The following is a 19402-nucleotide window of genomic DNA, read 5'->3' on the forward strand; positions in this document are numbered from 1 at the left end:
ACCAACCAAATCTCCTACTCCTTTCCAGGCGCGAGTCGCAGCGTGGGAGAGGTGGGATGCGAGGCGTCGCAGTCGTCGATGTCGTGCAGAAAGCGCAAGACATGGCACCCGTAAAGTTCGCAGATCGACCCTCGTCAGAGGGAAGGAGACGTTCGCTCTTCCTCACCCCTTTTTTTTTGTCGGAATGGGAGAGGACTGGAGGAGGGGGAGGAAGCGCGGGGGAGGACAACAAGGAGCGAGAGTGCAGCGGTGCTCAGCGAAATATAAAGGCCTCTAGGAGGGAGGGGCAGGTATGGATTAAAAGGGTTCCCGGTGGAGAGAAGCGGCAAAGGGCAACAAAAAAAAATCGGCACAGACGGCGACGTCCTCGCCAACAAGTTCCCATCTGCTTTCGCAGCCTCTTCACGTCCATGATCTCCTCTCACAACTCGGGAAGAGGGGGGGGTTAGCGGGAAGCAGATTGCGTCAGTAGACACGAGACGCGATAGTCCGTCCGCCAACATCAAAGAGGCTCCATCACCTTGCACTGTGGGTCATCTCATCCATGCCTTGCAGCGCAAGAGAGACAGACACCGCATCTGCCGAGGGCGCTACCTTTTCCCCTTACACAGTGCAACCTGCCGCGGCAGGCCGCTGTTCTGTTTTTCTTCCTTCTCCTTTGTATCCTTCATCACTGGATCAACTCGGCCCACACACAACGAGGCCCGAAAACCAACGACGCGAGCAGGATCACCCGTGCCGAAAACTGGAGCGCAGACCATTGCATCCTTCATCACACGGGAGAACAAACCACATTTCTTCTTTTCTCTTCCGAGGTTTCCGCTCTCCCACACACAGCATGCAGTCTACGCTTGAGACGGCCCGTCACAGGCCCCATCCGCCTGGTGCGAAGCGGCCGTAGGCCGCACGCATTGCGGCAATGCGCCGATTCAGTCACCTCAGCACGGACCCTGCCTCTAACGCGGCCCGCCCACCCTGCCCCGCAGGTCGCCTCACCGCCGCCCCTACTGCGCTGGCCGTCCCCAGGGTGCATCCCCTCCTCGGGGTGGCTCCGGCTCCCTTCACCAGCAAGGGCAGCGGGGGTCGGGCGAGACACGCTCAAGCCACGCTGACACTCTGCAAATCATATGGATGGCACAGACGTGCCCAGCGTCTTTGTGGGTGCTTGCACCTGTCACCACCGCAAGCGGTTCAGCATTCGGCAGGGATGAGGGGGCTTGCTTAGCTTCCCCACACACACACAGGGTGAGGGTACGGGAGGTTGAGATACCACGCACAGAGGGGCGCGACCCGCCCCCGCCCCCCCCCTCACCATCATCGAGCGATCAGAAGCGAAAAGAATAAAAACGAGAGATGCGAGGCGGAAATGAAAGTTGGCGTTGCCCCTGCACCACTGAACAGAAGGCATCTCAAAATCCAGCTAGACCGGCCCCTACTGAGCATTCGGCGGCCTCATAGGCAGAAGCGAAGCGGGACGTGCGCGGTGTGGAAGGGCGAAGGACGGCAAAGGGCTACACGATGGAATAAGTCATCCGGAAGGCAACGGCGTCGTCTGAACGATGCTCCGCCAAAGAAGTCGATGGTAAAGCATAAACGCCTACGAACTTCGGCGCGTGCGCTACTCGGCCGTCAGCACCGAACACAGAAAAAGAGCGGGCCTAGTTGACGCGCCAGCGGTAGTTGAAGCGGTCGTTGTGAATCTGCTTCATCGTAGCCACGTGCTTGGGCACGAGCTGAATTCTGGGCAGTGTCTGCACTCGGCGATGGAGTGCCGCGTACTTACGTTCGTGCGCCACATCGCCTGCCGCGGCCTGTGGGTCACCCAGGGCGGCGTTCACGGACGCCTGCCCATACTGCGAAACCAGCTTCGCCTGCTCCTCCAGCACCTTCATTGTCTTGAATTGCATAAAGGCAATGAAGGATTTCTGCAGCTGCCGGTGCCACCGGCGGCGGAGGAATTCACCTTCGCGTAACTTGCACTCCGTTGAGTTCGACTTCTGCTGGTACGACCGAAAAAGCTGAAAGTGACGCAGGCGAGAGCGGTGCACGTACGCCATCATGCGCCGATCCACGATAGAGACCGGCATATTCACCGGCACCTTCTCCAGCATGGCGGTGCGATTGTAGAAGTGGCTGAGGCCGCCGCGTGCACCCTTCCACTTGCTGTAGCGCATCGTACTCATCGACTTGCGATGGTACATCATGTACCCGCCGAGCAGGCGGGATGTGCACTGCATTGCCACAAGAAAGTGCCTCTACAGAATGATGTTCGTGGCCGTGTGTGTGTGTGTGTGTGTGTGTGTGTGTGTGTGTGAGTCCGCCGTTGTCGACGCGAGGAGGTGCGCGAGGAAGCCGGCGAGGAGAAGGAGGGGAGGGGGAGGTAGCAAAAGAGGTTCACCCGCACAGCAACGCGCCACCCAGCAGCAAGGACGAAAAGATCCACGTGCACGCAATCGGTGGCGGCTACAGCGTGAGATGCATCACACATTGCGATGCGGTGCCGGTGTTTTTCACGTAATCGCTGCCTCCTTTCGCAGCGACACAGAGGGGCACAGAATTGACATGGCTCGCCACCACTGGTGGCCTCCGTGACTAGACGCGGGTGGCGTATAACGGACGTGTGATGGGACCCTTCCCCAGCACACACACACACACACCAAAAGGCTGGCATACGCAGAGGCGCACAGCCGGATGTGAACACGGCCACACGAGGACGGTGTGAAGGAGGAAGCGCAGAATGAGCACTAGCCCCACGTGGTGCAGCGAAGTTGAGAGTGCGCTGTGCATCCTTCAGTTCCCGATTGACCTGCTGACCTTTGGCTTGTTGCACTTCTCTCCCTGTCCCCTTCGCTCTCTTCTTCCCATTCTACGCGTGTGTCTGGATGTGGGTACGTGCGTGTCTATGCGTGTGGGTGTGAACGCGGCCATGGAGAAGAAGCACTTCGCTGGTCGCTTTCTGCACCATGCACGACTCTCCAGCGAAGAGAACATGAGCAGAGTGGATGGGAGATGAGGGTGTGGGGGTGATTGAAAGATAACGCGGTGGCGTGTCTGGATGCTCGTCTCTGCGTGTGTGTGTGTGTGTGTGTGCAAGTCAAAAGGTGCAGAAGGGAGACGCGCGCTCACAGACGCACCGGTGCGTCCCTCTCTCAAAGGCGACTCGTTCCTTCGCCTAGGTGCGCCACAGCTCGAGGATTGCATTCACGCAGTACGCCGGCGCCCGCGCCTCGCGCAGCGCGGCGGTATTGGTCGCCGCATTCATCACGATGGCCGTCTCTGGCAACAGTCCTTCAGTCGCGAGCCTGCCGCCATTCTCCGTTGCCCACTCCTCCTCCGTCTCCAGCACCACCATATACGCCAGACCGTAGTAGTGCGCATTCGGCGACCAACGATTAGTACTGCCGTGCTCGATCCACTGCACGTGGCTGAACGGTAGGGGCGTCGCAGCAGTATGGCCAGCAGACGACGCCTCGAGCCGCTGATGACGCCGCGCGGCGTCCACGGTGCGGATGACGTAGCGGCGTAGCGGGTCCGTAGGAGCACGAGGACGAGGCAGGGCAGGCCCCCCGGGTGCGTTGGCGCTCGCGGTGCCACTTTTGTCCGCATCCTCGCTACTGAGCTCGGTGGCCGCCGCATCCGCGCCGGTTGGATCCCGGGCATCCAGCGGCTCCGCCTTTACCCCCGGCAGCAACTCCTCCTTTTCTTCCTTTACCCAGTGCTGCCAAACGCTGCCGACATGCCGCATGTGTCGTTGCACGAGCGTTAGCACCTCGTCCGCATCCCCGACAACAAGGCAGAAGGCGCAATGCGCGCGCTGGAGAGCGACGAGCTCCTCCTGCACCAGCTGCGCCTGCATCGGGTCCGGCTGGGAGAAGAGATCCGGGTCAAGGCCGTCAGGGGTAAGGAAGAACTGATCTGCGTAGAGGCTCTGCGCTCGTTGCAGTGCAACCGCACGCTGCCACCCTCCCTCCCTCGCCGTCGACGCGAAACTGCTGCTTGCGTGGCTACCCGCCATCGCACGAATAGACCGCAGAAAGAGAGGCAGTCCGTAGAACTGCGCCTCATTCAGAAGCCTCCGCAGGACGTGCACGCGCGAGGCGTGGTGTACCACGTAAAGGCCGTTGGTGCACCGCCACGACGCCATAGCCGCCACAGGGCCCCATGATGCCGCCTCCACAGCTGTCATGTCCTTCAGGGTAGCCACAAAGCTTTGCAGGAGCGCCTCCTCCTGCGGGTAGCGGGCCGTGATCCCGACAAACGGGAGCAGCGTGTCCAACACGAGCGGGTTGCCGAGGAAGCAAGACAGAACTTCGTGCACCTCGGCGTTGTTCTGGGGTGGACGGTGCTCGTATCCTGAGTGATCCGCCGCGAGCGCTTCGTGGTAGGGCCCGTCCCTCCAAGCTTGGTACACGCGACCTAGCATCTGGCACGCTACCGCGTCGTGCGTGAAGAAGACTTGTCGCAGCTCTGTAAAAGTCGACGCCGCGCGGAACGCTGGCATAAGCTCGCCATACGCGACTTGCAGTTGATGCAATCGACGAAGATACCCCAGACGTTTGTGCACATCGGCGAGCAGCACTGGCGAGGGAACCAGGTCCATCGTGGGCTCACCAATGCCCTGGGCTGCCGCTGCGGCTCCTTGGGCCCCGGTGTTCCTGGACGCGCAGGCAGTGGCACCTGACAGGGCGGCCGATGCATGTCTGGTCGAGGCACCAGCAACGGCGATAGGGAGGGTCCACAATAGAGGTGTTCTACGAATAGGGGCGGTTTCTTTTCCGTCCGAGTTCATACAACTCTGTTGGCACACGGTGGCTGGACAGCTAGACAGGCGCAGCATCGGCGGAAGCTGCACTGGCACGGCGGCTTCGCAAACACGTGCAAGTGCCACCACCGTTGCGTACTGCTCCGGTCGCACCCAACAAGGGTAGCCGACGCACGGCGCGCCGGCAGCCGCACTTGTGTCAACAGGGGTGTAGAGGAGATCGTCCAAGCTGTGTAGGGCACGCCTGGCCGTTTCCATACGGTCCCCACTGCAGCAGAAGAGCTGCTCCTGGGACAGCGAATAGGCCCCGGCGCTGCCTACACAGTGCAGCGACACGTCCGCCACGCCGCAGTTGGAAAGCGCGCGGGTACGGTTGACATCGCCGCACGCACTCTGCCAGAACGCAAGCACCTCCATCTCTGGCGTGCTAACAGCCGCAGCACAGGCAGTCGCGGACGTGCCTACTGCTGCTCCAGCACAGCTGGCTGGGACAGTCGCTTGCGCGGGCCCGTCGGCGCTGGTCGACTGCTTCATGTGCCGCGTGCGTGGCTTACGATAAACAAGCGTCACTTCCTCATCGGCACTTCCTCCCGGAGAAGCGGTGTCGCGGCGATGGCTGCGCTCGCCTTGTACAAGTGCAGAAAGTGACTCACTGGCGGCGCCAGTAGCAGCGGCGGTGGGCCGTCCACTGACTTTGCCGCAGCGGGCAGCAGGGCGTTTAGCGACCGGGGCAGCGCCACCGCGCCCACCGGCACCGGCGCGTCGACCAACCATGTTTATGTTCCCCTCCCTTCTACGGGGTTTATGGCTGCGCCGCGTAGCTTATCCTGAGCAAGAAAGAGGGCACCAGATCAGAAAAAAACGCGAGGCGAGAGAGAACGAGGGGGCGGTCAGAGAGACAGAGGGGACTCAGCGGTATACCCCACAAATACACACACAACGCACCAGAGAAGAGGGGCATCATGCGCAGCATTGTCAGGTGGCGATAAAGGCCAACGGCTTAGGCGCATGTCGCTATGAAGAGGGGCAGCAATAACGAAACATTGGGGCAATGCTTGAATACCACCGCCGCCACTCCGCGCTGACGGTGCCACCGTGACTGCGTCGCGCTTCCACAGACCTCCCCCTCACTCATAAAGTGCCGCAGCGAGGATGGGGGGGGGGAGAGCGGGGAGGGGTGGAAAAGGGGGCAATTATGAGACATGGGGTGTTCTCGGCTACTTCGCACTGTCCACCGCGCACGTCCGCCAGCATCTCCTGTTTTTCATGTGGGTCTCTCTCTCTCTTTGTGTGTGTGTGTGTGTGTATGCCACTTTCTTTCCTTTTGAAAAGGGGTCTACCATGTGCCGGCAGCACAACCTTCTTGTCACGTGCGCAGCATGTAGAAAAAAGGAAGAGAGCAGAGGGGCTGTGGTGGCCCACCATGAGTACGTTTTGCTTCCACAACGCAGCGATCAAAGAATGTGAAGCTATCTTTTTTTTTCGGTATCTCTACGACGACGACGACGACCACCACCACCCCTCCGCTCCCCCATCCCGTGGTCCTTCTCGGCGAAACATAAACGAGTGAGATGAGAGATGGTGGGGAAGGGGGGGGGGAAGCGGAAAGGGCAATCAGCGATGATGGTGATGCTCCAAAAAGAGTCCCACAGAGGTGACGGAGACCACTCCATCCAAACATGAATACACTGCACACGGCGTCTTCATTGGCAAGAGAGAGAGAGAAAGAAATCCAAACAGGGAAGGCGGCTGAAGCAGCAAGCGGGGGAAGAGGCAGAGGAAGAGAGAAAAGAAGGCGATGGCGGGTGAATGGAAGGAGGTCGTGCAGGTGGGGTGTGGAAGGTGTTGAGAGGTGGTAGTGGTGATGGTGGTAGGGAGTTCCAGCTAGAGCAATGACAAGGGAGAGCCAAAGAAAAGCAAACCCTGTAGACACGCCCCTGCACACGGTTTGCATCCGCAGTTACCCGCCCCCCCCCCCCACCCCCACCACCACACACACGCATGCAGGCGCGACACCACCACAGTCGTTTGTGCTGCTTCAGCGCAGACACAAGACGCAGCAGCAGCAAGAAACGAAAGAAAATATCACAAGCGCAACGAGAAAGAGAGAGCAAGGAAATTCATCACGAAGCATTGGCAGAGGCCAGCGCGTTCTCGGGTGCACAGCGCAGCTCCTGTGCGACGCGGCGCTCCAGCTGCGCCGCACAAGCTTGCTCTCGTGCTTTCATCTGCTCCACTACTATTGGCTTGCATTGTCGACGCAGCTGGTGCAACTGCTTTGGTGTGATAGCCATCGACTGGGCTAGGCGAACCAGCGCCGCAGCGTCGTAGAGACAAGCCGTTTGCCGGCGCAGGGTGACAAGAAGTTCGCCAGCATCGTCGCTGATGAGGAGGCCCGCGTCGTCGAGATACTTCAAAGTGGCAAGTGTGATTTCGAGGTGGGCGGGGGTGCGCTCGCCGGGGTTTGGCGTGCGGCAGAAGAGATAGTCCCACACGTGCAGCGCCGTCGCGATCGGGAACACGTTCACAAACAAGGACATGATCCAGTTCGCAACGAGCGTCTTCACGTGCAGACCCGCCTCGCGGAACTTCGTGGCTACGCGAGGTAGCTTCTTCTCCACAAGATGCTCTAGCACAGCCTGCTCAACATTGGCTCCCAGCAGCGTTTCTCCATAAAAGTCGTTGGGCAGGAGCTCCTCACAGATGTGTACGAGCAACCAAAACGTGCGCTCTTCGTCATCCAGCACGAGAAGCAGGAAAGCAGCGAGGAAGTTGAAGGACTGGCAGTAGCTTAGCAGCGGGTTGCGCCAGCACAACGCGTGCAGGACGTTGGTTAGTTTGTACACTCCTACATCCTTGTCGGAGAAGTAAGGGTGACCGGGGAAGGTTCGCTGTACATCAGCGGCGATGGCGACCGCATTCGGCCCCGTCACATACCCGTTGCGCCGTAGTAGCTTGGCGCAGAAGTACTCGTTCTCGTCCACTTTGAGCGCCGTGCCGGTCAAGGTGAGCCACATGACGCCGCGCAGGTGGTGCGGAATTCCGCGCACCCGCGCTACGGCGCGCAGCTTCACAATTACCTCCGGTGAAGCGCTCGCCAGAAGCGAGACACCGCGGCAGAGACGGTACCACTTATCCTCTCGTTTGCGCTCCTCCTCGTCTCGGGTGGGCTGCGAAGCTACTTCGGCGTGCGCCACAGCCGGATCACTCGGGGTCGGGAACCCGAGCCGCGGCACCGAGGACCAGTCCTGCACACTACATGCTGAAGTGACCGGGTACGGCGTTGGCTGCACTGCCTTCTTACCGTTCGGCGGGGAGAGCAGCGTCGAAGCCGTGGCCAGTGCCGCGCCCCTGTCGCTTGTGCACGGCACGCAAGCGCTGTCGCCGGCAGCAGAGCTCACCTGTCGAACGGAAACGATGGCGGCGCCACTGCCGCGCCGAGCACTCACTGGCCGCTGTGAACTCATCGACGGCATCTCCGTCATTGGCGTGGAAGGTGTGTCCCGTGCAGCGCCTTCCGCTGATGCTGCAGCTGCAACGGAGGTGTGTGCCATGCCACCACCGCCGCTGAAGTCATCCACCGACTTCATTTCCTCATCGGCTACGCGGTGTATGAACTCAGTGTCGCGCACAAACATCGGGAACGGCGCTGCAACGCGTTTGTCAAAACTGCCATCCGCTCCATCCTTCGTCGTGACCCACGAAGGCAGCATGTTGTTTTCAGTCCACGTTGACTCCGTCGCGAGCGCCGTTGGTGCACTCGCCAGCGGGTGCTCATCCAGCGCGACGGTCATGCTCCGTCGCTCTACTGAGTTTGGTGAGCTGGTACAAGAATACAACGACCTCGCGCCCACCCCGCTTGAGGCCGGCACTGGGTTGGGTGAAGACGCGAGGTGACCCGGCAGCGCGGCAGGCAACGCCGCCCTTAGCGATGAGTTCGCCATCGAACTCGAGGGAGGAGGAGAAAAAGGCAGAGAAGGAGAAGGTGCCACGGATGCCGTACGGAATGCAGGCGCCACAGAGGGAGGCTGAAACACGCATGAACCGATGATTTCAGCCGCAACCGCCTCCGTTTGGCAACATGGGCTCTGCCAAGCAGCCGAGGAGGACGATGAGCCGCTTGAGGGTATCGCGGTACCACCGAGGCAACCGACTCCAGCGCTGCCCTTCGCAGCCGGGGTAAGGAAGTTGCCCCAATTGCCGCTGCGATCATGAAGGTGCTGATCACGATGGTGGCAAAGGACAGCTGCGCTTTCCGTGGGAGGCGGTGCTCGTGGCATGGGGCTGAGCTCGACGTCTGTCGACTCCGCTGCTGGCGACAGAGCCGATGCCCTGGGCGATCTCAGAAGAACCGATGTGCCATCGGGGCGAGAAGGGTCGCGATGCAGTCCTGAAGAAGGCGATGCGCAAGAGCGGTCGGCAAGAGTCTCGTCGCCGAGAGTACCAAGGGCGCGGATGGGTGAGTGCTGAGCAGACATGAGTGACGCGCTGCGACCCGTGTCGATGCAGATGTGTTCAGATTCGTGTGGCTGACGTCAACAGGCGCGTATCCCCGCTGCATGCATCTGCGTGCGTGGGTGCTGACGCGCGATGTCTACGCCCCAGTGGGCAGGCCTGTGGGTGTGCGTGGGCCTATATGGATGGTCTATACGAGAAAGGGGAAAAGAAAACTGAAGAAGAGTGTAATGGCAGGGCAAATTGGGAAGTGAGGTGGGGTGGCAGGGGAGGGGATGGCAATACGAGATGGAGCGAGAGCGCGCGCCTGAATCGAAGGAGCAGCAAGAAAAAAGGTGGGCGACAACGAAAGCACATGCGCGAGCCCGTTTGCAAAAACGCTGTAGATGCGAATGTGTGACAAGTCTATGACGGTGTTGTTGACGTTCTACAGTGAAGAGGCGGGCGCAGACACGGGTAGATATATAGGGAGAGGAGACAGGGGGAGGGGTGGGAAGGATGAGCGTAGAGCGAAGCGGCGTTGGAAACTGTGGCGGGTAAGTCTTTGAGAGCTCACGTGTGTGTGTGTGTGTGTGCGTTTGAGTGTCAGCACAGTTTCCGCCCTCTAGGCGCCCCTTTTCTTGAGTCGGTCATGGACTGTGTCTTCGTCGGTTTAGTTCATGTTGCTCCTGAGGTTTCCATCAAGGTAATCCCCGTCTTCTTCGAGCCAGTAGGCAGTAGAGAGTGAAGGACAGCAAACGAGGGGGGGGGAGAAAGAGAAAGGAGGGAGGGAGGGGTGGGGGGGGGAACAAAGGAAAAAGAGGACGATACTGCTAATAAGAATGAGGGGGAAAATAGGGGGAGAGGGCGAAAGCGGACTACGAGCCTGGTCACCACCGCGCACCTTCTACCCTGTGTCTCCTTCTTTAGCCTTCACAGACACACACACACACACACGCACACACACATACACACACAGACACGATTGTGCCCTTAAAACAGAGCTGAAGCGAAAATACACAAAAAAAAGCAGGGAGGTTGTCTGGAAACAGGTGGTTACAAAATACATGAAAGGAAGTGAGACACACAGACAGCGGGGAGAGAGAGGAGAGACGCAGAATGTGCCGTGCGCATCACGCAGAATTGCCAACTACAACAGGAGGTGTAGCTGTGCACATTACGAATCACCTACAGGCAACAGAGCACCACCCCAGCAAGGCGTCAGGAATCGTGAAGCCGCACCGACGTCACCCGTTGCCTCCGCGGAAAACAAAAAGTGCCTGCGATGCCGCAAAGGCGATGCAGCAAAGAGAGGACCGTCCACACACACGCGCACAAGAGTGGAGGAGGCTAGGCGCAAGACAGTGACGAAAAAGATGAACGACAACACACGCAAGATGGCGCAAGGCACTTTCTCTTAGCAAATTCCGGAAAGCAGGCAAAAGAGGAGTACGAGGGAAGGGAGGGTGAGGGGGAGTGGCAGTGCCCCAAGGCAGCAGAAGAGCGCAGGTGCCCTACGCACCCGTGCGAGTGACCTCAATCTGCCCTTTGCCACACATGCACAGTGACACACGTGCGAGAAGACACGGCCGTCCCAAGCAGCCACCCCGCGATGGTTGCCCTTTCCGCACCCGAGGTCAAGATACAGAATGGCAACATAAGAAAGGCTCATTCGACGCTCAACCTCCAAAGTTGCCGTGGAGCGGAGAACGTCACCACGGAGAGCGCAAGCCGCTGCACTTCAGTGGCTTCCTTGCTTCTTACAGGTTGCCGGCACCGCAGTAGCTCGGGTCCGTGTACAGCCGCACCAGGGCCATCGTGAACTCAGTGCTTTTTTCCATCTGGTCCACGAGCACATATTCGTTCGGCAGATGCGCCATCGCCTTAGGGCCCGGACCCACAATCACGGTTGAAACACCCAGGACGTCCTCAAAGTAGCCGCCCTCCGTGCCACCACCCGTCTTGTACGTCTGTGTAGCCTTCCGGAGCATCAAGGCTTTCTGCGTCACAGAAGCAGCCTCTTTGCCGTTAAAGGCCGGCATGGCCAACGAACGCGTCACCGTTACCTCAGCATCGGGGTACTCCTCACGCATTGCAGGCAGCACGTGATCGTTCACGTACGCACGCACACGCCGCTCAATGGCGTCCGGTGTCTCGCTGTCGGTGATGCGCACAGTGACCACAAATTCGCACTGCGCAGGGACCGTGTTCACAGCATTGCCGCCCTTGATCAGCCCAGTTGTGATACAGGGGAACGGACATGCGTATTCAGGGTCCTGGCGGCCGTTCTCGCGCAGGTCCACAGCGATCTCGCGCACCTTTGTGATGATCTGCGCAGCGTACTCGATCGCGTTGCAGCTTGTGTTCATGAGCGCCATTGACGAGTGAATCGCCTTTCCCTGCACAGATACGCTCCACTGAGTAAAGCCCTTCGAACCAACGTAAACGTTCATGTCCGTCGGTTCACCGATGAGGCAGGCGTCCGCCAGGAACCCACGCGCCTTCAGATGTTCGATCAAGTAGGGCACGCCGGTGCAGCCCACCTCCTCGTCGAATGAGAAGGCGTAGTGCACGGGCTTCACACGATTCATTGTCAGGAACTGTGGCGTCAGCGCCAGCACAACCGCCAGGAAGCCCTTCATGTCGCAGGCTCCGCGGCCAAACAGCTTGCCGTCCTTCTCCACCATTGTGAACGGGTCGCTGTCCCACTTCTGCCCATCCACCGGCACAACGTCCGTGTGGCCTGAAAGCACGATGCCGCCCTGCATCACGCCGTTCTCGCCGGGCAGCGTCGCCCACAGGTTGGCATGCGTCTTCTCCGGGTTGTACACGAACGTCGACGCAACGCCGACGGACTTCAGGTAGTCGCGCACGTACTCCACCATCGGCAAGTTCGAGTTGCGACTCGTCGTGTCGAAGCTGATGATCTTTGCCAGCCACTCGCGAAACGTCGCCGGGTAGGACATGGTGAGACACCCGTTGGGTTTTCGTTAAAGGGGAGCGAACAGAAAGCCGACGTGAAATGCCGAGATGGCCGACACGGAGGTGCACAACGCATGAAGGGAGCGGGGACGGGTGCTGGAGAGCGATCCTAGCGGTTGCAACCCGAGTGGAGGGAGAAGAGATGCCCTTCGCGTTGCTCCACGTGTAGTTGCTCTTTTGTGGGTTTCATGGTTTGAGAACGCCAGTCGGAGAATGGAGCACCATCATGGGCAGGACGTGAGAGAGAAAGAGAGACAGAGATACACATGTAGCGACGGTGGAAAGGGTGGCATCAAGCCAGTGCCAGGCCGCTAGTGTGGAGATGCATGGTCGATGAAGAGGGAGACCAACACGGGAGGGTCACCGAATGGCTCGCGTAGACGCAGAGAGGAGTACAGCCACGAATCTCGCCCCGGCGGCGTGCCACTACCCGTACCGACCCACAACAGCACCGTGAGGCAGGCCAAACAAAACGGAACACCGCACGCAGCCAACAGAAAAGGCAAGCGCGCGAGACTCGTGGCGTGGGCGTGCAGGTGGGTCATGGCTGCACCACTTGCTCGGTGGTATCCGCAAGATACTCGAGATGCACATCGAAAAGCTTCAAAAAGTGGTAGCAGCCAAGGCTAATGGGGATGTGGTGTGAGGGGTGAGGAGGGGGTGGTAGAGCTGGGCAAGCACATTCGGGGTAGGATGGGGACAAAATGAAGGAAGAAAACAAGGGTGTGGCAAAGGCAAGGAAACATTACGAAACAGCCAACGCGGAGCGCGCGGACACAGGAAGAAAGAAGAGTGGTAAAGAGCAGTATCGCGGCACCGCTGCCGCGATGATTGATGCACGCATGCAGGGCTCGCTACACGACCACGTAGTGGCATCCTTCCTCTCCTTTATCGGCAGGCGAAATAGCGCCACCTGAGCGGCCGCGGTTAGGCGACGGCAACGGAAAGCAAGTTAGGCTTCCCACACAGAGCCGCGGCGATGGCGTCGCAGATTTCGACAGCGCTGTCGAAGCAGCGTGTTGCAGCTGCACCTCCGTAGACTGAACTTGCGCCACCCAAACTTTTCTTCCGTCCGCAGCAAAGCCGCTCTCGCAGTGCAGCCACCCGTCGTTGACGGCTGGCCCCGCACCTGGCGGGGCACTGTTGCTCTCTGCATAGGAGCCGGAATAGTTGGCCCTGGATGACCCAGCTGCAGCAGCCATCACGGCGCTACCTAGTCGTCGCGGAGTAGATTTCGCCGACGCAGCAGTGGTGCTCGCAGCTGGGTGAGGCATCAAGTTCACCTTGTGTTTGCACTCAGCTCGTACTTTGCTCGCTCCTGCAGCGCCGCCAATCACCGTAGGCGAGCGCGCACCGTGAGCAAGAAGCGATGACGAAACCTTTGCCGCCCTCGCCGACTCCCAGGATTGAACGATGGCTGCGCAGTCGAAGACGTGCAGGGTGCCATTGGCGCTGAGCGCGGCGATCCGGTGGGCGTCTTGCTGCACCGCGAGCGAGAGCACCGCGGCAGGGCGGTGGCCTCGCTGTAACTCTACCAGCAACGCACCGGTAAGACTGTCAAAGAGCTTCACGGTTGTGCCAAGCTCCGAGGCGGTGGCCAGCAGTCGACCATCCGGGCGAAAACGCAGATGTGCCACGGCATGGTGATGCGCTGGGATGGTGCGCTGCTCCATGGGCGGCGTGGCAGCACCAAAGGCGCCACTGGTCGTCGCATTGGCCGCCGCCGCCGTGGTGCTTGGGGAAGTTCGCCCAGCGCCGACGCCTGCGGACATCCCAGAGGCCCCTCTGCCGCCGTCTCCTGTTCGCGCGTGCCGGCGTGATGTAGGCGGTACACAATGCAGCGTTAGCACTGTCACATCGCCACGGTACCCGCGTGCAGACTGAGGGAAGGCGACGGCGTACGATGTGCCACCGCCCGCCTTCCGCGACGGCACCGCCGCCGAGAGGTCCAACACCCCACGTGGGTTCAGAGGTTTGTGCATGCTCTGCTGTCGAATGTACCGCAACGTGCGGAGGTCGACGAGGTGAAAGAGGTCAACAGCTGCCACGACGAGGACAGACGAGTTCGCCCTCAGCGCCAGCACCGGCGACCCGCAGAAGTGCAGCGCCGCTAGGCAAGTGCCACTGGTAGCGTCGAACAGGTACACATAGCGCCGGCACTCAGCCTCGGCGGCTACAAGGGCCGAGACGTTGGCTGGGTCTTCCGCTGGCATAGGCGACTCGAGCAGCTCCTCGTCACCAGGTGACAAAGCAGCGACGTCTGCGCCAACGCCAGAGCCGCTGTTGCTACTGCTGCTCGCCGGTAGCGCGGCTTCAGCGTCGTGACGCTGCCCCTCGTCCACTCGTGTCACGGGTACTGTGGACGGCACAAACACCGGCGGACGAGCTCGAAACACGACAGCGACAAGCGCACTGTCGCCAGCCACCGTCGCCGTGTATACGGGCGTGCGCCAGAGCGCGGTAGCCGGGGCAGTACCATCGACATTACCAGCACTGTCCGAGGTGGGTTCAGAAGATACCGTGGCGATGGAATGAGGGCGGGGGTGCAGCAGCTGCACCACTGCCCCCCCGCGCTGCTCGGACGCTGTCATGAGCTTATATGCCCTGACACCCGCCACAGTCGACAGGATAGCGACAGTGCAGGACGGGTTGAGTGCGCAAGCAGAGGGGTAAAGGCGGCGCCGTCCCTCCGCCTTTCGGTGCGCCTCTGCGGCATCGAACGCAGCGCTGGATGAGGTTTCCATGATCGTAATGGAGAACGAAGTTGCCGCTCTCCTTGACGCTGTAAAAGAGTTTGTTTGCGTGTATCTTTTTGGTGCTTCGACGAATTCAGCGCGGAAGAGAGGAGGAGAGAACGAGAGAGCGCGGACAAGGCGATCCGTCGACTTGCGCAGACGAGGCAACGCATCCACCGGAACGCCGGAGAGAGAAGCACGCACCAGCCTGCGAGTCACGGCCCTTAAAACTATACGCACCCTGCCCAGATGAGAAACAAGGAGGCTTTGGTGTATCGCTCTGCCCTGCCGTAACAGGTATGTGCGTGGTCGGCACGCGCGAGAGAAAAGATGGCGAAGGTAGAGAAACAGAAACGCATGAGGAAAAAGGGCGAGAGGGGAGCGTGAGGCCCGTCGGCTGCAGGAAAGACGCGGAGGTTATCTGGTATGAGGAGGGAACAGGAAGATGCAGCGCCTTCCCGAAGCCTTCCCCCCCCCCGTCGCCTTCGAGCCCCAGTGCAAAGGCGCAGACATGCGCGCGCCCTGGCGCTTTTCATCGCAACACTGGGAAGACACAAAGAGACTACCGCGTGCAGCGGTGTAGCGGAGTTGCGGCCCTGCTGCAGTGCAAGGCGCGTTCCGCGAGTGAGGTCAGGTGAAGATGGTGATGAAAACAACGGCAAACCTAGCGATGCGTGACCGCCCTTCGCAACGCTCCCTCCCCCCCCCTCCTTCGAAGCATAGAATCAAACACAGGCAGAGAGACGCGCATAGGCGCACACGCTTAAGTGTAGAGAAAAGCACACACGCGTACTCTTCTTAGTTGTACGCAACCGGCGCCCACGCGATTATGCACCACTGCCTCCATCACTTGTTCTTCCTCACTCACCCCCCCCCCACACATTGCTCTCCCCTTCATACACTCCATACCGAAACACACACACATACACACACACACACACACACACACACACACACGCCAATACGCGTTGCAAGCGATGGCTGCAGGCATGGCGTGGATGTGCACAGTGGCACGAGGGAGGGGTGGGGGTAGGTGCTCAGAGCAGAGGGAAAGAGACACAGCCGTAGTAGACATCACACATATGGAGTAGGGCGGCAAGTAAAAGCTGGCCGTCAGGCACGTGTAAAAACGAGTAACCACAGGATCGCTCTCCACAACGCCCCTCGAGCAAGCGGCTGCGCTGCCATTCCGTCTCCTGAAGCACGCGTTTCTGACCGCAAGCTCTCTCGGCCTCGCCAAGCGTCAATGCACTGATGGTGCAGTATAAGGTAGGTAAGGCGCATCTCTCTCTCTCTCTCTCTCTCTGTGCCTTGGCCTGTGCTCGTGCCTGTGCCTGTGTGATGTCGTGTATGTGTGTTACGCACGCGCGCGATCGGGTGCCAGGCTGTGATAGAGACACTGAAGCGGCAGGGGGTGGCCACCGATCCTTAGCGCACATGAATTCCTTGCTGTCAAATCTCTGGTGGGGCTTCAAAGAGCATGTTCGATGCACGGTCGATGCTGCGGTGGCACACGTAGAAGGCAACCTTGCACTGTTCGTAGGTGAAGCCCAGCTCCGTCAGAGCCTGGATCTTTTTCTCATCCTCCTCAGAGGGGACCCGGGACAGGATGAATTCCTTGTCTGACTGCCGCTTCGCCTTGCCAATGCGTGCGCTGCCGCTGGCGTTGCCGTCGCCGTCGCCCACCTCCTCCACCTGCATCCCGCTCGCCTCCAGTTCAGCAAGGTCGGCCGCGTCAAAGTCGCCGCTGTCGCCGCTGCGGGCCGCGGAGGTGATGTAGCTCTGAAACAGCGCACTCATCTGCTCCGCCGTCTCCTCGTCCATCTCCTCATCCTCCTCCCCCATGGACCACACCAGCGAGCCCTCCTCATCCTCGTCGCCACATATGGTGCCGTCGTGCAGCATGCTCTGCGCGGCCTTGGTGAGCTGCTCATTGTTCATGAGCGTAACAAAGGTCTCCTGGTTTTGCACAATCACTTGGAAGAGGGAGGGGTGGTTCCGCTCGATCCGCTCCATCACGGCCTGCGGGTTGGCCAGGAACTCCTGCCGCAGCACCGTTAGATCTGGAACCACTTCCCGCAAGGCAGCGAACAAGTCGTTCTGCCCCGTGGCGTCGCCGTCCTCTTCGGAGTCATCCGCGTCGTCCTCCTCGTCTAGTTCGCTCTCGTCCTCCTCGACGTCCTCATCCTCGTTCGCAGTGACGACGGGGGCGTCCACCTCGCCCCTCGACTCGATACGTACACGCTTCGCTGCGGGGCCCTCGGATGGCGAGGCCTCATTCGCCGCCACCGCTGCCGCACCGGCCGCGCTCAGCGAGCTGTAATTCTTCGGCACCACCGTCAAGTGATCGCCTTCCCGCAACCCGCACTCCGTCAGCAGCTTCTTCTCGTCATCAAAGTCCACCGCCGCGGATGCCGCAGACGGAGATGAGCTTGGCGCCGCTGAGTCGCCCTCGTGGCGATCAAAGCGAAACTCAAAGGCCACAACCTTGAGCCGAAACTGGATGGCGACAGTGGCGCGCAGGTTCTGCACAGTCGCCCTCGGGTTGGCCACCGTAATTTCCTTCGTCACTGCCTCGCTCTCTGCCAGGAGGGACGAGTTAACGGAGGAGACGAGGCAAGTCACGGTGAACTTCATATCTATGGGACCGTTTCTATACTGGCGCGTGCGCAAGTCGTAGTGGTCCTCGTCGCTGTTGGGGTGGTGGGGGTGGTAGTAGCGCTACGCGGGAAGGGGGAAGGGGGTAATCGCCCGTGGTGGCAGCGGAAACGAGGTGTGTGTGTGTGTGTGACGAAAGATGATTTTACAAGGTATGCGATAGGGGAGGGAGGGGGCAGGGCAGCACAATGAAGCTGGGTATAGGGAGGAGGACGGGAGAGAGAGCATGGCGTGTCTCCGGCTGCACTCCTCTTTTGCTCCTTACTCTATCACACACACACACACATAAGCGAAAGCCGTACGCTTGTCGGAGAAAAAAGGGGTAGCGCAAGCAACATTGATGAGGGTACATCGGTGCCATTGAGGAAAACAGGAGCCCAGCATTTCCTACCTACCTACCCACCCACCCCAAGCTCCCTGATGCGGTGAGAGGGTGTATCCCTCCCTTGTTGTGCGCCCTGATCTTTGTTGTTGTTTTTTCCTTTTCCTTCGCCTTGTCTCGACGGTTTGGTAGTCGAATGCGCGTCAGCTCACGAAAGTGATGGGAGAGCGCATCAGCGGGGAGAGCAACACGAACACAGTGGGCTCCTTCATCGATGTGCGTTGAAGTCCATAGGCTCCGTGCCAAACGGGCACTCCGCCGTGCCTGGCGGTGCCCACACGTCCTTGGGCAGCGCAGTCCCGCACCACACCTCCGCGGCGGGGCATAGGCGCACACACTCTTCCATTGCCCAGGAGGGGTTCGTAAGGCTAGGGTAGAGCTGGGCAATCATCCGTGGCAATGCATCAGGAAACCTATCTACGCGCTGCGTCGGGGTCGCGAGAGGCTCCTCGGCCGCCGCAGCAGCCGTTGATGTGTTTAAACAATCTTCATTGTAACGGCGCACAGCCTCCAAGAGAGTCGTGCGAATCTGGAGCTTGCCACCACTGTTTGCGGTCGGTGTATCCTTTGCTCCCTGCATGATCCCTCACGCATTCACACACACACACACACACACGCACGCACGCACTCGGCGAAAACAGAGGATAGAGCAGGGATGTGCTTGAACTCCTCTTCGTTTCAAGCAGGCAAGAAATGCAGAGAATGAGGTGGGTGATGGGATGGTGTACTTCTGATACTCCAGTGGAGAGATTGTGTGAGAGCAGCGAGGTCTACTCACAAGATAGCAGCAGGCAAAATGTGGCGGTGGTGGGAGAGAGCGGGGGGGGGGAGACGAGCGGGTGCGTTTAAGAGCTCATACACAAGCATGCGTGGTACAAGGTAGCCCCTCTCCTCTTTTCGAATCAGCCGAGCTGAAAGGGTGAACCCCGCAGGCAGACGGCTAAGAAGAGCGGAGCAAAGGAGGAGTAGAGGTAGAATGAAAGATGCACGCATTCACATGTACACACACACACATACACACACATATATATATATACATAAAGGTATGTATGTATGCTGGAGTATTTACGAGAGAGAACGGCGCGATATACAACCACTCGTGTTCAAACAATCATACTAAAAGCATACGCGGGAGGCCACGCAGCAACGAGAAGGGCCGTCCAACACCACCCCTGCATCTGCATCGTTCATTCACGCGCCTTGCTTCATCGCCTCGTCCCCTTCCTTCGAGGCCAACCACAAAGCCGTGAGTGCAGCTGCTACCAATGATGGGGGAAAGGTGAAAGCCCCGAGGGGTGTAAAGCTATCACGCATGTGTCCTCAGCTCACTTGAGGCTCCCTCCTGCTCCTCTCGTTGACCATCAGTTCACAATTCTGTCACGCTTCGCTGCAGTTATCTTCTTTTTTTGCATGTGCGTCCGTCTTTGTGCTTCACCAGCACCCAACTCG

The 19402-nt window shown here is 59.7% G+C and overlaps 7 protein-coding genes across 7 annotated transcripts; all 7 read right to left on the reverse strand.

Moving 5' to 3' along the window:
• Positions 1 to 1658: 1658 nt before the first annotated feature.
• Positions 1659 to 2237, reverse strand: LMJF_29_1540 (conserved hypothetical protein; the record flags this gene model as incomplete). Its single annotated transcript, XM_003722186.1, has 1 exon — positions 1659 to 2237. The coding sequence occupies one exon, from the start codon at positions 2235 to 2237 to the stop codon at positions 1659 to 1661; it is 579 nt and encodes a 192-aa protein (XP_003722234.1).
• A 935-nt stretch (positions 2238 to 3172) lies between these two features.
• LMJF_29_1550 (conserved hypothetical protein) lies at positions 3173 to 4600 on the reverse strand (the record flags this gene model as incomplete). The annotated part of the gene is made up of 1 exon (XM_003722187.1): positions 3173 to 4600. One exon carries the CDS (start codon positions 4598 to 4600, stop codon positions 3173 to 3175), a length of 1428 nt encoding a protein of 475 aa, XP_003722235.1.
• Positions 4601 to 6885: 2285 nt separating this feature from the next.
• LMJF_29_1560 (putative GTPase activator protein) lies at positions 6886 to 8475 on the reverse strand (the record flags this gene model as incomplete). The annotated part of the gene is made up of 1 exon (XM_003722188.1): positions 6886 to 8475. The coding sequence occupies one exon, from the start codon at positions 8473 to 8475 to the stop codon at positions 6886 to 6888; it is 1590 nt and encodes a 529-aa protein (XP_003722236.1).
• Positions 8476 to 10956: 2481 nt separating this feature from the next.
• Positions 10957 to 12162, reverse strand: LMJF_29_1570 (putative glutamamyl carboxypeptidase; the record flags this gene model as incomplete). The annotated part of the gene is made up of 1 exon (XM_003722189.1): positions 10957 to 12162. One exon carries the CDS (start codon positions 12160 to 12162, stop codon positions 10957 to 10959), a length of 1206 nt encoding a protein of 401 aa, XP_003722237.1.
• Positions 12163 to 13032: 870 nt separating this feature from the next.
• On the reverse strand, positions 13033 to 14391 carry LMJF_29_1575 (conserved hypothetical protein; the record flags this gene model as incomplete). The annotated part of the gene is made up of 1 exon (XM_003722190.1): positions 13033 to 14391. One exon carries the CDS (start codon positions 14389 to 14391, stop codon positions 13033 to 13035), a length of 1359 nt encoding a protein of 452 aa, XP_003722238.1.
• Positions 14392 to 16365: 1974 nt separating this feature from the next.
• On the reverse strand, positions 16366 to 17550 carry LMJF_29_1580 (conserved hypothetical protein; the record flags this gene model as incomplete). The annotated part of the gene is made up of 1 exon (XM_003722191.1): positions 16366 to 17550. One exon carries the CDS (start codon positions 17548 to 17550, stop codon positions 16366 to 16368), a length of 1185 nt encoding a protein of 394 aa, XP_003722239.1.
• A 611-nt stretch (positions 17551 to 18161) lies between these two features.
• LMJF_29_1585 (conserved hypothetical protein) lies at positions 18162 to 18533 on the reverse strand (the record flags this gene model as incomplete). Its single annotated transcript, XM_003722192.1, has 1 exon — positions 18162 to 18533. One exon carries the CDS (start codon positions 18531 to 18533, stop codon positions 18162 to 18164), a length of 372 nt encoding a protein of 123 aa, XP_003722240.1.
• Positions 18534 to 19402: the final 869 nt, after the last annotated feature.

The sequence above is a fragment of the Leishmania major genome, chromosome 29, assembly GCF_000002725.2.
Source record: "Leishmania major strain Friedlin complete genome, chromosome 29".
NCBI classification, from domain to species: Eukaryota; Euglenozoa; class Kinetoplastea; order Trypanosomatida; family Trypanosomatidae; genus Leishmania; species Leishmania major.